The sequence below is a fragment of the Cystoisospora suis genome (assembly GCF_002600585.1).
Source record: "Cystoisospora suis strain Wien I chromosome Unknown contig_2168, whole genome shotgun sequence".
Lineage (NCBI taxonomy): Eukaryota > Apicomplexa > Conoidasida > Eucoccidiorida > Sarcocystidae > Cystoisospora > Cystoisospora suis.
In genome coordinates, this window is record NW_027154967.1 from 19,859 (window position 1) to 36,857 (window position 16,999).

Sequence of the window (16,999 nt, forward strand, 5' to 3'; positions counted from 1 at the left end):
ATAGATAGATAGATTGATCGATTGAAGATAGATAGATAGACAAACTTTACACGACACGATAGAATAACGGTTTCGTACAGCTTGCCATTGTTATGTATATGAATAGTACATACACACGTGCATCTGAATGGACCAAGAGAGATGGATCCGAGGGAAAAAAGAGAGAGAGAAAGACATGATCCTTGCTTACATAATCCCCCATGACTCGTAAATCTTCAACCTTCCTTGAAGGTAAGAGATGAACCATACATGAAGACCCGATCTTTTTACTTCCGCCGAGCCCCCCGTCTAATACAGAGTATCCCCCCCCTACGGCACCACAGCTACTCGGGCTTGCCGTTTGTACGCCGTGACTTGCAGCAGAAGAAGGAGAGGCAGCAGTTGCCCCAGCAGCAGATGTATGAGATTGAGGTGGGTGACCGAGAGTATTGAGTCTCTGAGGATAGTCGCATGCACTTTCAGAGGAAGGAAATCTGTACACACACACATAAGAAAGAAGAAACAAACCTAAGAAAGAAACAACAGGTAGTAGGGATGGTGATGATAAGAGCTGAGAGAGAAGATTTTGCCTTATCAAAAAGACGAGAAACGATATAAAAAGAATCGCATTCTTGAAACACTAAGATCCACATGATAGAAACGATGAGAGAAAAATCACAAACCCGCGTTGAAAAGAAAGAGGAAAGACGCGAAAAAGAAAATCTTTCTTCACAAAACATATGCTCTCACGATGCCCGGATATAATCTATATACGGGTAACAACAAATAGATAGGTAGACAGATTGAAGATAGACAAACTGAAGATAGATCGATAAAGATAGAAGATAGACACGTTACAGGTAAATAGATAGATTGAAGATAGACAGGTAACGAGATAGGGACAGACTGAAGATAGATAGACAGCCAAGATGGATTGTCGATCTCTTTCATTCTCTTTTTTCTCAAGCCTAATACCCCCAGCCATGTAGGACCTCGGCCCGTGGTTGACTTGGGTCTCTCATACCTGAGATCAATCTGTCGTATTCTTCCGCAGAGTTCATTTCCAGCGAAGACGGAGCTGACAAAGACATTATAGCCATGAACTCTAAGAGGCCAGAGCATTCTTCTTGTTTGACGTATCTCTTGAACCACAGGTCTTGCACAACGTAAATCCATCTGTAGAAGCGAGAAACACCCCGCTGTTGAGCTTTCGCCTACGGCTATGACATTCGAGACACTGCTGACTCTCCATGATGGAGGGATCGACGACGAAGAAGAGAAGAAGGAACTCTCAAAGTTCATTGACAAGGGAGTAGACGTGAGGTGACTTCGATAACTTTCTTCTCTCCCTTGGGTGGTATGACTAAAGAGAGGATCTTCTGAAGGGCATAAAAGACCCCTCCTATCGATTCTTTCATCGGCATCAAAGAAAAGAGAAGAAGAAGTTGTGGGGCCAAAGGAAGGAAAGTCGGCTAGGTAATCTTGCTCAACGTCCACTGCATGAATCCAATTGCCTGAAGAAAGAAAGAAAGAAAACCGTCAAGGAGATAAGCAGAAAAACAAAAGAAAGAAAGAAAGGAGTAGATATAAAGGCCAAACAATCAATAAGAATACAGATACATTAAACAGATAAATAGAGGTACATACATACATACATGCATACACACATACATACGGAGGATGTAAAGAGAACCTACATACACACAAACGTATGGGTATATAGAGAGATGTCCATGAGACATCTATCTAACTATCTATCTGTCTGTCTGTCTACACTCCAACACATTCAGAGTGCAAACGAGAAAGATCTGGGCCAGTGAGGTGTGGCCCTGAAACAGAATAGATCGTGTTTGCTTTCTCAGTGCTTAGATGACCTGCATCTATCTATCTTGAAATATAGATAGGACAGAGGAGATCTGGACGGACCATGAAGAAGTCGATCTTCGAGTTCTTCGGTGCCCCTATGTATCCTGGGAACCCTGGATCTCTAAATGCTATCGATATTTAAGATATACAGTACATATACATATGTACGTATACAGAAAGAATACGGATGTACACAGAGACAGAGAGAATGACATACAACATACATAAGACGGAAGAAGAAAGTCGATAAAGATCTATCTACTATGTCTCTACCTCCTCCCCCCGACAAGAGAAAGAATCATATGGACCTCCGAATAAACAAGAGACAGGCGAAAGAGACATGTTTGTATGGGCCTCTTTTGAGATGTCCGTGCACACAAGGGGACTGTATTCTCCTTTTCATCATGATCTCCTTCATACCATTTGTTTTCTCAGGTGTAATAGCATCTGCTTTTCCTGTATGAAGATCGACAATCTCGAGACCAGCGGGATATCGGCTAGCTGTCCTGACAGAGATGATTCGATGCTCCCGTCGACAGATACGAAGATCATTCACCTCCTGAGATGGCCCGAGACCATACATGGCCATCATATTCACCACTCCCACACTAGAAAAAGCAAACAAAGACACAAAAGCCAACACAAGAAAGGCAATGAAACGAGAAGAAACGAGAGAAAGAAGAAAGAAAATGAAAAGACAAGGGGCGACGAAATAGAGGACAGAAAGCAAAAGAAAGAAAAGAAACGAAGAGAGTACTACAGGTGTAAGTAATAGCTAATGTATTTACGAGGTGAAAGGGTCTTCAAGCAGAAGAGGAGCGTTTCTGTGAGGTGTATATACACCCCAGCACAGATATGTGTTTAGATGCATGTGAAAGAAAAAAAACGTTCTACATCCCATGAGGCTCTACATGAGGAGAACTTGTGAGATGACGACGATCGATCAAGAGAAGACAACACAGGAAAGAGATCTTTCCCATCATCACTCGAACGTATCTGCCTACCCCTCTTGATAAGATCTCAACAAGCCTGGGAGGGGCAGCGTGCATGCTGCCAAAGACTTTGCCTGATTTATCCCCCACAACAGGCGCACAAGTGTAACTACACCTCAAACACGCACCTCATACAATACTACTTACTCACCAGGATACATACTCCGACACTTTAAAGCAAAACATCCGTGCGAAATCCTATACACCTACGTGCTCTCCCCACCCCCCAACGCATTCGATGTCGAGAGAGAAACAACGCGTCGTCTTTTTCTTCTTCATTTCAGAGCTCTTTTTGTCCTTACCTGCTATATCGGTGGAGAAGTTTATGAGACTTGCGACTGAAGAGCCGTATCATTCCATTATCATCCCCGCATGCATACACCTCAGGGCAGACTGAGGAACAAACACAACAAGAAAAGAGAACAGAGGTCGATGTCCTCCCCTAGGAAACCAAGTGAATTCTTCTTCTTCTTTATTCTCTCAGTAGAGGGCTAACACTTCTTCACCAAAGCACTTGTATACATCGATCAATACAAAGAGACTGGACCTCCGCTGACATACGAGTAAGAAGATACTACGTGCAAACCCATCTATACATCTCTATACATGAAGTTCTATCTATCTCTATATCTATCGATTCGTATATATGTACGTGTGTGTACATACACCTATGTATAAGACTTCCCCGTCTCCCACACCGTAGTAAGGCGAGTCTTTTGATCCAAGCACCGTGAAGAAAAGAGACACAGAGCTCAAGGCAAAGATAACTAGGACAAAGTGAAGGGGGATAAAAAGAAAAGCATGATCGAACATAACAAGGAAAATCGATGAAAACGACGATGACAGAAAGAAACACCCCAAACATCCCTCTTTCTTCAATCATGTTGTTGTAGTGGAGGGACAGACACACTCATGAGGGGAAAGTCATTCGCCTTGTGTGGCATACATACAACACAACATACAGATGTACACACATACATACACTCCTATACATCATATCTACAAGGCCCTACAAGATGGACAGATAGATAGATACATAGACAGAAGCATGAACAAACATACGTACATACCTTCCTATAAAGACATATATATAGTGGGGAGTATGAATTCCCATGCGAAAATCTGAATAGACTTGTCATGTATATTTGTACGTATGAGCCAGTATGTGTATCTCTTCGAAAGGAAGATGAGGGGTTAGACTTACTATCAAGGCAGTTGAGACTACGGGTGGCGATTTTTTGTTCGTATGTAACCTCTAAGGTCTCTCGATTGATAACCCGAATATAAGACGAACGCTCTCCCCCAGGGGATAATGCTAAACCTTCACTTGCTACCAAAATTTCTTTGTCATCTTCCCTGAGAAAGAAAGAAAGAAGGGCAAAAAAGAAGAGAAAAAGTGCTATCAATCTTACGTAAACTTCATCCAAGCATCTCCCTCCAGTAAGGAGGGAAGACTCAATTGAGACAAAGGCACGCAAACAGAGACACGTAGTTGCAGGGATAAAATATACATACAAGATACACCTGAATGTCTTAGATAGACTTCTATGAGACACATAGGTTTATCTCCATGTATGTATGAAAGAAAGAGGTGTGTCTCGATATGAACATTCATTCTGAAGCACCACCCTTGACGTATCGACCACCATCGATAGAATGACTGAGAGGCAATTTCCATCAACTACTCAAAGAAAGATAGAGAAAGAAACACAAACAAGAATATACCATACTTATAGATAGATAGATGAATAGATAGACAGATATACAAGGACCACTGCATTGAGATGCATGTGAAACCGTTCCTATGACGTATTGAATCAGCTACCTCTTTACCCCCTTTTCTACCTATCTATCCATACACTGGAGCATAGAACTCATGCATATATATCTACATATTCATATGTATATATGTGGGTATAGATATGTATGTGATGGACATACCTTAGATCCATGGAATTACATAGAGAAGGATTCAATTGCATTTTGGCCGTCCTGAACTTGGGTCGATCGTATCTTGGATGAGTTTGTATAGCATCACACATGTCTCTTCTTCCTACTCCTAGACATTTCTGATTCTTCTCCATAGCCATTCTCTCTTCTTCCTCTTTCTCCTCGTCTACCTTTCTCTTATCGTCCATGGTCCCTTGACGACCTCCATACGTCGATTGTGTTTGTGGGAACCAGCCATTTCCGTCTCGATACAATCGATAGTAGTCACGGTTATAGGCTTCACCATTCATCCAAAATAGGCACGTCTTCTTCTTATTCTTCCGATATTCCTTATTCCTCTTCTCTTTTCCTACCAAGAGGTCACGCGTCTTTCTTTGTCTTTCCTCCTCCTCTTCTTCTTCATTGTCTGTGTTCCTTCCCGTTTTCATCTCATCTTTCTCTTTGTGTACAAGAGATCTATCAGATGGTGGATGTGGGAGAAGAGAATGAGGTGTATTCCGGGGAGAAACTCCTTGACGAAGCGTCTTCTCGATTTCTTCTTCTTCTTCATCTTCATTCAGAGTCAAAGATTTCCATACAGCGGCACGAAAGCGCTTCTCTATCTTCAGTTTATCCTGGTTATCTCGGAGACTCTTCTCTCCAAGATCTTCTTTCTTTCCTTCTTCTCCTTCTTCTGGCATCTTGATATCTTCTTTAGCAGCCGCCTCACTCTTCTTCTTCAAAGTCGTTTCATCCCTATCCAAATCATCGCTAGTCATGACAACTTCCTCTTCTTCATCTATTTGGTGTGATTCTTTCTCCGTTTCTAGGAGATCTTCGTCATCTTCGAGTAAATCTTCTCCTCCTCCCTGTTGTTCTTCTTTTTCTTTCCCTTTTCTTCCTCTTCTCGATTTTGACGATCGTCTCTGTTCTCTTCTTCCTTGCCACCCCCATACCCCTATACATAGGTTTCTCCAGACTTTCCATTGCATCACGAAGTGTCGCGATTGTCGACATGTCGATGCTAAGTGCATGAGATCTTTCGCTTCAAGAAAAGAGCAGAGACGAACAATGAGATCTTCTGATGAGATTTGTTTCCATCCCTCCGCTTGATATAATTGTATCGATCTTTCCCATGCTAAAAGACGTGACGGTCTCGCACTCAAGAAAGAAAAAGAAATGTCTCTATTCAAAGCATTCTGATAAGACCGTGATGAAGAAGACGACGAAGAAGATGTTGTTCCTAGAGAGGAGTGCACATCATGAGATACACTGCCATCTGTATTATTCGTCAAGTGATTCGTTGCTGTGGAACTTCTAGTGCTTCCTCGAGGAACGATACGAACGCCCTTCAACCATATCGATGATGAAGAATACGAAGAAAACAAAGAAGAAAACAGACGAGAAGAAGAAGAAGATGAAGATGTTGTGGACAGCGTCGCTATTTGCTGTCCTTGTTCTGCTTGTTGTCTGTTTCCCTCCTCTTCTTGTCTGTCTCCTCCTTCACGACGAGAAGGTGTCTTCTTCTTCTGTCGATCTTCACAGCTCTTCAACATCATCGAGGAATTAGGATCTTCTCCGCTTTCCCCGTCTCGCCATGTTTCAAGCATCAAACTTCTTGAACGAGGTGTCATCGAACATGCACGCAAGTCAGATGGAAAAGAAGACGAAGAAGAAGAAACAAGTAGATTCTCTCTTCTCTCCTCTGTCGAACGAGCTGGACGGTGGCGGTGGTGCTGCTCTTCTTCTTCGTCATCATCCTTGAGAAGATTATCTATGAAGCTCGGTGTAATAGAAAACAACGGAGAACACGAAGAGGACAAAGTTGCTGAAGACTCCGTCAACAAATGCCCACCCTTCTCTTCTCCCACATGTTCTCCTTGTCCTTCTTCTTCTTCTCCTTCTGGCTGAGGATGGACGGCCTCTTCTTCCTTTACTTCTTCCTTGTCAGCATCTTCCTTCCTTGAGCTGCTGCTGCTCCTGCTGCCCGTCATCTCGGAAGATCCCAAGGGAAGATGACCTCCATGAACAGAAGATGAGAAATGAGAGGGATGATCATGATGATAGCCATATCGATCTACGTCGGTCATATACGTATGATGATTAACGCGAGATCTCTTACCAGCCCCTTCTCCATCTCCAACAAGTCTCGATGCTGATGCCGAGGAAGAAGAGACAATCGACTCTGACGATGAAGAAGATGAATAACGATCTCCTGTTGAGGCGTTGAGAAAGGAATCAAGGCGGCTATGGGAAGGTATTTCTATACTTAGACTCTTCAAAGAAGAAGAAAAAGTAGATGATAACACTGACCGTTGCCTGTTGGTGTCGTTCTTCTTCATCTGTTCTTCTTTTCTCGCGTCTCTTGCCTGAACGATATCCCGTCCATCTCGACCATCATGTACATCATCACGATAAGAAGAAGAGAAGAAAGAAGGAGAAGACGAAGATGAAGAAAGACAACACTCCTCCTCTTGAGAAGAGGAATGTTGTCTCTCTTCATCTTCGTCGGACCGTTTTGGAGGTGTATGTGAAGGAGACAACATGGCACAGTTGGTTTCGCCTGCTGTCTCCTTTCGAGAAATTCTTTTCTTCTTCATCAGAAACTTCTTGAACTCCTGACCAAGCGATGGCGTATTCTGATGATGCTGACCACCACTATAAAGATGATAAGAAGAATTCCTCGAAGAAGAAGAAGAATCTCCTCTGCCCCCTCCTTCACTTTGTGTTTTCGCATGAAGATCTTCGCAGTCTCCTGGCATCAGCCTACCAAATGCAGAGAAGACAGGAGAAGACAGACAAGAGGATGAGAAACCCAGATCCGATGTTGAAGAAGAAGAGGATGAAGAAGACGACGAAGAAGAAGAAAGAAAGTTTAAACTGCCTCTTCTTGGGGTGCCTATCATATCACTTGAGAGATAGCCTTGATGTATCTCGCGTCCATGATAATGTTGATCAGCTCCGCCGACCGAAGAAGAGGAAGAAAGGAGGAAAGAGAGTTCGTTTGAGCTTGTGTTGTGAAGACTGCTATTCCGACGGAGAGAACAGTCATCTTCTCCCAGTGAAGACCCCGATGAACTGTCCTGACAAAGAACCGTATTTTCTTCTTCTCTGTGGACAGATGAAGGAGGAAGATGAAGATAAGATGTGCGGTGTCCTTTTCTTCCTCTTCTATCTCTTCTTCTCTCGTTTACGGTCCCATCTATCGAATCTTCTCTTCCTCTTGCACCTGTTTCTATCGTCATCTCTTCTTCTGTTTCTTCGTCATCATTTCTCCGTCTCCTGTCTCGTCTTTCTTCTTTGCTCCTGCTTCCTCTTCGGCTTCTTTCTACATCTACTTCTTCTCTTTCTCCTGCGAAGTCGACCGAAGAGACTGCCATCTGTGAAGGAGGTGATGAGGCAGATGATGAGCTACGGACAAGGGGAGAAGGAGAGGAAAGCAAAGAAGAAGCAGATATATGATGAAATCTCCTCCCCTCCTTCAGATCTCCTGAATCAGATATCGATCGTGGAAGAGAAGTCGGTGTCTTTGATGATGGATGAACTCGGGCACAGGAAGAAAGAAAGATGGAAGATGACAGAGGCAGATGTACCATATCTCTAGGGGCCATACAACTAGATGAAGAGATATATGATGAAGAGGTTTCATACGTCCTCTCGCCTTCTTCTCTTAGTCTTCTCTTTGAACTTCTCTCTCTTTTTCCTTGAAAGACATCATCGTTTCCTTCTGTGACGTTATCTTCTTCTTCTACTTCTGGCTCACTACTTCTGGGTATCTTCTTCTTCTCTTTTGTCAAATGAGCCCGCGGCTGCATAGCCCATGGAGGTAATCTCTCTCCTCTCCATCGCCGACTTTCCTGCACTTCATTCTTACTCCCGTTACTCTTATCACGTAAGATCTGTCTTGACGTCGAAGATGATGAAAAAGAAGAACCATCTTCTTCTTCCTCTCTTCTACGTGGAAGAAGATACATCTCCGGTGGCGGATTCACATGTATCGAATAAGGAGATGATGTTGCTGTAGAAGCTGTGGTAATAGAAGAATAAGATGGAGAAGAAAGAAAACCCGAAGAAGATGAAGAGAAGTTCGATGGATCTCCTTTACCTCTCTTCCCTTCCTTTCCTCCCCCTAGACTTCTCCGAACTACCGGTGTTTCCATCGTTTCTATCTGATGCCTAAACCGAGAGCCTCCTGATGAAAGACTCGTGTTCCTCTCACTCTTATCTTCTTCTCTGCATGAAGTCTCTATCGCGGGCGACGGATGGAGACAGCACTCAAACTCTCCGAAAGAAGAAAGAAAAGAAGACAATCGACTTCCAGGATGTGAAGAACATGTTCTTTCTTCCCCTGTATCCATCCTTGAAGGCGTAGTGACAGGGTCACCTCCCCATCGAGATCTCCCTGGAGTCGCTTCGCTGCTTCTATGAGGTGTCACATCGATAGAAGAAGAAGATAATGAACAGGAAGAAGACAAGGGAAGATCCGAGGAATGAAATACTTCTGCAGATTCATTTCTATCTTCTGTCTGTCTGTGTCGCGGAGATGCAAGAAGAGACTGAGTTTTACCACATAGAGAGAAGGTCTCAGGTAAAGAGAAATAAGAGGAAGAAGAAGAAGAAGACATGACAGACGTCGTTGGGTGATCTACATCTCCATCAAACGAATCAGGATGCAGAGGAGGAGATGGATGTGACAACAATGACCCGTACGAAGAGAACGCCCCCTGGTGTCTTTCTTCTTCTTTTCTTCTTTCTCTCTCGAAGAGATCTCTTTCTTCTTCAAGAACCTTCTCAGGTAGATGTTTCTTTCTCGGGGGCGAGTCTGTTGTGGAAATTAATAGACTCTCTTTCTTTGAACGAGAATCCATTCCACGCAATCCCCTCCTATCATGCATCTCACCATACGAAGAACAACAAGAAGACGACAAAGGAGAATAAAGAAGAGAAGAAGACTCCCAATGACTCTCTTCTTCTCCCTCTTTCTCTTCTTCTTCTTTTCCTTTCTTCTCTTCTTTTCTATCCTCCGAAGAGAAGATCAGCCCAGCTAGGTGAATTCTCGAGTCTATATCTTCTCTCATGTTCTTTCTCCACTTGATATCCGGAGTCTGTTCTTTTCTTTCTTCTTCTGCTCCTCTTCCTCCTCGTCGAAGTCTTTCATATCTTCTCCTTCTTCTTCGACACTCCTTCTCCCTTCTTGGAGTGTGGGTGTTCTGAGATATATCAAAAGAGGCCGAAGACAATCCAAACGCTCCTCCCCCTAAGAAAGAAGAAGGACAAGATGAAGATGATGACGAGAACGAAGACAAGGATGTTAGGCGAGAACAACATGCAGGGGAAGAAGGAAGAGAAAGAAACGCCGAAGAAGAAGAAGATAGCGAAGGAAGTACAGGAAAAGAAGATGAGCTGCTATAATTCCATGGAAGCCCCTCTTGTTCTTGAACTCTTCCCTCACTCTCTTCTTCATCCCGACCATACCTCCTCAAGATATCAACTCTCATACTGGGGAAATCACTCACTTCTCTTTCATTTAAGGAGAGAGAAAAGGAAGAAGACGGAGATGGAGAAAACGACCCGAGATGGGCGGACTGAGATCCTTGAAATAGGTTCCTGAATCTGTCGTCGTTTTCTACTTCTTCATTTCGAGATCGATCATGATGGGACGAAAGAGACAACTTTTCGACTTCTTTCTCTCTATTGTCATCTCCGTAAGGCTCGAGATGTGAAGCGAATGAAGGAGATGTCAAAGGAAAACGTAGAGAAGAGAGAGAAGAAGACACCTTTTCTCTCTTTCTTCCTCTACTTTCTTCATCTTCTTCAACTTCATTGCCTTCTCTCTCAGTCATCACTGAAGTCTCCCCCGCATCAGTTTCTCTGTTCATGCTGCTCTCCTCCCCATGTATCTCAAGAAGAGATTTTCTGTTGACGGACAGAGCCATAGGAGTTGAGGATCTTTCATAACTTAACAGATCGATAGACGAACTGCATCTTCTTCTATTCGCATCAAAGGAGACAGATGCTGTGGATGCCGCAATAGAAGAGGAAGATGATAATGATGGAGACATCTCTGAATAACCTCTCTGAACTTCACATGGTGAAGAAGAGGAAGAGAAACCTGTTGATCTGTTTGAAAGAGAGGCCACAGGGAGAGAAGACATCATGACCGTAGATGAAGAGGATGAAGATAAAGAAGGTGACGCTACAATACCTGCTAACGAATTGCTATGAGAGGAATGAGATGCTGTTGTCGATCCTACGAAAGAAGAAGATGAAGATGAAGAAGAAGAAAGCATTTCAGCGTCACAAAAGGACATGGAAGCTGATTCATCTTTCTCTCCTTCAAGAGAGGATAGGCTATTTTGGTCTTCAAGGGCTGTGACATCTTCTTCGCCTTCTTCTGCTTGGTCTCTTCTTCCCTTCATGCTTTGAAACAGACTTGAGATAAAGACACAGCAGCCTCGGGCCTCTCTCCTTCTCTCTCCTTTTCTTGGGGGTGGTCGCCCTCTTTATTTGCTTTGTGAACAAGAGTAAGAAACAGAGGGGAGGGTATATACCTTGGAAGATATAAGAAGATGGGTTTAAGGTTTCTTCTCTTTCTCACAGAGAAAGAAAATGAAGAAGGAAGAACGAAGACCTCTCAAGAAAGCTTGCAACAAACCAGTTCAACTCTTTGCTTTGTTCTTCTCCTCCTCCTTAAGAAAGAAGGATGACCTCCATCATCGACTTTTTGATTCCTATCTCCTTCTCTCTTCAGACAAAGAAAGAAAGAAAGAGAACGGTGATAGCGGAGAGCAGATCACCAGGAAACTGTCTCTTTCTCGTTAATAAGAGAGAGAAGAGAGATAGAAAAGATCATCTCTTCAGATCACCAAACAAATTTCTTGGCTATGTATAGAAAGAAAACCAAGGCATGAAGACATAGAATGATTGACGAGGACTTGAAAAGAAAAGAAAGAAAAGGACAGGAAAGCCAAAAATCACGGAACGGAATACTTAAGCTGATTCAGTTCATCCTAATTGAAGACAGATGATAAGACATAAAAAAGAAACAAAAACGCGAGACGGACAAACACTTCCTCTTCAACTCTCCAACAAGATGTATCATGATCATCTGAGTGTACATACACCTCCCCTATCTTGAGTGAATAGCTAGTCTCTCTCAGTCTTCTCTCGGATCTTGAATCATACATCAGAAACAAACATTGAAGATGCTTGTGATGAATGTCTTTTGTTCTGGTTAGACGAGAGAAAGGCAAGGAGACGAGAAATAAGACAATGAAGGTTCTTCACGTATCCGGCAGTAGCGGAAGAAGAAGAGGAAAATAACGGAAAAAAAAGGTTAACTTTATGAACATCGAGGAGAGAAACGATCAACGAGCAAATTTCGTCTCTATCGCTTCTTTCATTCTAAGATACATCCAGCTTCTTCATCGTCTTCATGAATGAGAGAGGAGTCGACAGAAGCGGAACACCCTAGGCTTGAGAAGAAGGACTGAGATGACGGCGCCGGAAAGGAATCAATCTGTATAGTTCATTAAGAAGAAAAAGAAAAAGAAGAAAACATTGAAAAAGACGGATAGATCGCATCTCCCTCTCTCTTTCACACTGAGAAATCACAAACCGCTGAAACACTCTCCTTCTATACCTGTTGTTCTGACATCTTCTCTAATAGCTCACGAGAGAAGAAAGAAGGAAAGAAAACAAAACGCCGACGTGACGAACAAACAAACAACGACGGGAAGAGTTAACGGGCTACAAACGGAGACCGTAGAAAGATCTCCGAAGGAGAGAACGAAGAAAGAAAGAAAGAAAGAAAGAGAATAGAGAGGAAAGAAGTAGCACAACAGAAGCGCAACAAAGAGCGACGGAACGAGAAAGAAGAAAACAAGCTTCTCTTGCAATTGGACACCTTCACGCCAGTCGCCTGCTACTGTGATGGAATGAGAAAGAAAGCCAAGAAGATAAAGGATGTAATAATGTAGGGTATTGAACGATATGAGAAGCGAAAAGAAAAGACCAACACCGTCAGTACGAAAGAAAGAAACAAGACAGAAGAACGAAAAAAAAGAAAACTAACCAACCAAGAAACAAATGAGAAATGGGACGGAAACAAACACGTTAAACAGACAAATCTAGAAGACCTGAAGAAATTGATCGGTCGGTCGCTATCATTGAACCTGAACGTACACCTCGACAACATAGAAAGCGTCTTTTTCTTCCTTTCTTCCTCTACATGAGAAGAAAGAAACAACCCCGGAAAGAAAAGAGGGCGAGAAATGAGAAAAAAACAATTCTGTCTAACGAACAAACATCTCATTGCCTGCTGCAATTGAACGATTTCTTCTGCATCTCTTCGATCTCCATGTGTTTGGGTCTGAGAAAAATCACGGCCAACACGGTAAACACATCCATCTTCACCTCTTAACCTCCCTATCTATCTATATACCTATCAATGTGCCTGTTCATCTATCTGTTCTCAAAATCCCTTCCTGTCTATCGATCTATCTCTTCCGTCCAAACAAATCTCCATTAGAATAAATAGGAAAGAAAGAAATGAAGAAATGAGAAGGAGGTGGAGGAGGGAGAAAGAAGAAAGAAAGAGAAATGGAGAGAGTTGCGTAAACATCCAAAGAGACAGTCCCTACGTGAAACATTGAAACGCAAGGTAGAAGCAAGCCAATAGCTGTGGAGACAGATAAGAAAGAAAGAAGACGAGTGAAAAAAAGCTATCACGAACTTGAATCCAGTCTTCACCAAAGAAAGAAGACGAGAAAGACTCACCTGAGAAATAACGCGGAAAAAGGAGAAACGAATTCGAAGATCCACCAGCTTCGTCGATGCTAACGGTAATGATGAAAAGATGTCTGGCAGGCGCCAATCTTCGCACTTGCGTCCGCAGTCGCGGAGGATCGACCGTGCGACGAGACGGCGGGCGAAGGAGAAGCCAGAAAAAGAGGACCGCCACCACGCCCTGCAGTCGTCTGTTTTTGACGGACAAAGGAATCAATAGATCTTCGAAACTTCATCTATCATGTCGATATGTCAACGCACTGGTGTGATCGAACGCAAAAAGAGAGATCTGCTTCTCAGTTCAGGACTCGCTGCCCCCCCACCGCCAAGAAAAGACGGAAGCCGCGGAAGGACGGGAGACAAACGCGTTCGAATCTAGATGGATGATGGATGAAGAAGGGAGCGACCATACAGACGGTTAAAAACACATCATTAATTGCAGAAGACACGATCAATGGAGATGACAGACAGGTCACACCGAAAAAAGAGGCAAAGAAAGCAGAAGAAGTACAGGGAAAGCAGATAGAGCGTCGGAAAAGGGAGATGCCTTCGCCCGGAAGAAAAAGTCGCAGCACAGCAGCAGCTCTGTTCTTCCGCGTCTCGTCACTTGGACTTGGAAACAACCACCACCACAACGACGGCTGGAAGAACCAGTATAGAGAAACTTTTTGACAAGACTTGGTGTATCCTATCAAAATATCGAAGTAAGCTTATTGAATCCGAATCATTGTCAACATGGTCATGCCCTTCCAATCACACTCGGTCGGTTTTTTTCGGCCAACAACAACAGCTGGCAGAACAGGTGGTCGGTGGTGACGGATGTTGCTGTGACGGTTGGAAGGATGGATGCAAATAAACGCGCTTCCCACGACATTGGAGAGTAGCATAGAGATAGACACAATTCTTCTACACAAGCGTACAACTCAAGAGCGAATTTGAGTCAATTTCAAGCAAAGGCGGCAACACATCAAAAGCACCATCTATGGCTCTCTCTCGTTCCCTCCCAGGTGAGCGAGTGGAGTGAGGAGGTCTCCCCTTTTGTCGAAACAGCTTTCTTCCTAGTCCTTGTTTTCCCTCGAAGTGGTGGGGAAGAGGTGTATATGGAGAGACGGCAGGTCTAGCATAAAAAAGCACTGTCACAAACCAAAGAAGTAAGGTAAAAAAGAGGAGAGCTATGTAGCTAGCTGCAGCACCGTCCCCGGCACAGTAGGATCAGCAGCTTGGTTCGCTCGCATCCCTCGTGTCTGCTACCTTGCTTTTCCGGAATTCTCTTCAAGGCAAGAGTTGTGACGGAAAACGAAAGCTAGCTGGACGGTGCCGACAGCAAGAAGGAAAGACAGAAAAGGGAAACGCCGGAACCGTGCGACTGCGCTGGCGGAAGAAGACAAACCGAAGCGGACGCGGGAGAAGAGACATGGGGGGAGGTATAGATGAGAGAAGGCCTTTCACGACCCCAGGAAAAAATTGCCGTCGTGACGAGAAGGTAACACGGAGAACATTTCACGATGTTTGGAAAGAAAGAATTGCAACCGATCTGAAAGGCACGAAAAGGACTAATTCTGTCGTCTTATCCTGGCGGTGATACTCGAGTTGCTCGCTGGCTGTTTCGGGGCCGTGGATGATCTTCCCGTGTCAGCACGACGGAAGATGGCTCGTTAGCTGCGAAGATTCCCATGGCTATTCAACTCGAACGGAATCATCTGTTCAGCGGTGATCTACACGGAACCAAGTGGAGAACTATTTTAACGGTCTGGTCAGAGGAGCGAAGGTCTTTACTTTTGCCTCTCCAGCTTATTTCCGATGCTATTCCCTTACCGGTCGCGTGTCTAGTGCAGTGTTATTTCGAAAGAGAAAGGTAGAGAAAGAGGCCGGCTGCGATAGCGAAAAAGAGACAGCAGAACCGGAAAAGATGGCCTTACCTGTTAGTGATGGTCATGCTATCCTTCGAATCCACCGTGGCACGTCAACATCGCGCGCCTCCGGGAAGCACGGCCAAATACTCGCATTCCTTTGATGGGAGGGCGGACAAATAGCAAAACAAGGTTCGGGCGATGTCTTTTTAGGCCCAACTTAAGCAGGAGGGTGAGGCGGTGCAGAAGAAAACAAGTTTAGGGGACAGGTAGAATCGGGAAGGGCGGACAAAGAGGGAGAGGTCAGCCAGCGAGCAACTCGAGTATCACCGCCAGGATAAGACGACAGAATTAGTCCTTTTCGTGCCTTTCAGATCGGTTGCAAATCTTTCTTTCCAAACATCGTGAAATGTTCTCCGTGTTGCCTTCTCGTCACGACGGCAATCTTTTCCTGCGGTCGTGAAAGGCCTTCTCTCATCTATACCTCCCCCCATGTCTCTTCTCCCGCGTCCGCTTCGGTTTGTCTTCTTCCGCCAGCGCGACTCCGAAGACAGGATATATGAGCACGTATCACGGATGAAGCGACTATCTGCCTTTGTCTGCCCTTCTACTTCACCTCTGATGCTCTCTCTGAGCGCGCTGAACAACAGCGGCTCTGTCAGATCGTCAGCCGTTCGGTGGTAAGAAGGAACCAGCGGGGAGCAACAACAAAGTGAGAGTAAAGAGGACTGGACAAGGTCGAGGTTTTCCATTCTAAACCGGGCCACCTATGCCACCTAGCTAAGCGTGCACCGGCACCGCACAATACGGAGGATCCTACCAAACTAACTACCATTTTCAGTTCTCGTCACCGCACAACTCAATAATTGCCGCCCTGGCTTGGTCGACATCTCCTCGTGCTTCAAGTTCGTTGGGAGCTACGGCTGGCAGGTTCTAAACCTGTTTCCCGGTGGCAGCGGTAGATCCAAAGAAACCTGACAGCAGTTGAGCTGTTAGATTATGGACAATAATGATGGGAAGGCACTGTAAAGCGTGGGCGATACAATGGTCAGACTGGTCGGAGAGGGAAGAAGGCGTGAAGTTCCGCGCGCAGCCATCTGAACCCGACTCCTGGTAGATATCTCTAAGCAGTGTTAGACCTCTTTTCCCCCCCCAGGAAGACGGGGCCTTGACTCCCCGTCTGCTCCAGCAGTAAAGCATCTGAGAGATACATGTGGTCATCAAGAGTGGCGTTCTCAGTCGCGCGTGCGTAGGCCAAAATGTGATAACACCTTCCCCTATAGCCATCGGCTGACGTGTGCAAACAGGCAATGGCTGTGATACGGCGGGAAAAAACACGCTCTGGCACGCAACAGGTACATTAAGAGTCAGCTAAGGAGGAGAGTGATGGCAGGAGTTTCACAGTATCCCTTCCTCGGGCGACACGAGTACAGATAGCCATACGGCTTCTAGTACTCGTCCTTCTGTCGCCGTTCACAGTGCTAGTCCATCCCCCCTTATGGAGTGCGAAAGACTAGGATTTCTGACTAAGTTGTTTTCTTGAGAATCACACCTGTTCACTTCTGTCCCTCCAGTGGGGGTCAGAAAGTGCGTACG

General features: G+C 44.5%; 1 protein-coding gene across 1 annotated transcript in view; it reads right to left on the reverse strand.

Annotated features, from left to right (window-relative positions):
• Positions 1-15,096, reverse strand: part of CSUI_004615 (uncharacterized protein) — a 20,773-nt gene extending 5,677 nt beyond the window's left edge. Inside the window, exons 1-7 of the mRNA XM_068064803.1 lie at positions 13,545-15,096; positions 4,779-12,285; positions 4,042-4,193; positions 3,140-3,230; positions 2,266-2,453; positions 1,004-1,493; positions 191-473 (exon numbers count right to left, since the gene is read on the reverse strand). Of these exons, the coding sequence (XP_067923223.1) occupies positions 191-473; positions 1,004-1,493; positions 2,266-2,453; positions 3,140-3,230; positions 4,042-4,193; positions 4,779-11,185 (7,611 nt within the window). The 5' untranslated portion in view covers positions 11,186-12,285; positions 13,545-15,096. The remainder of the gene's footprint in view (positions 1-190; positions 474-1,003; positions 1,494-2,265; positions 2,454-3,139; positions 3,231-4,041; positions 4,194-4,778; positions 12,286-13,544) is intronic.
• Positions 15,097-16,999: the final 1,903 nt, after the last annotated feature.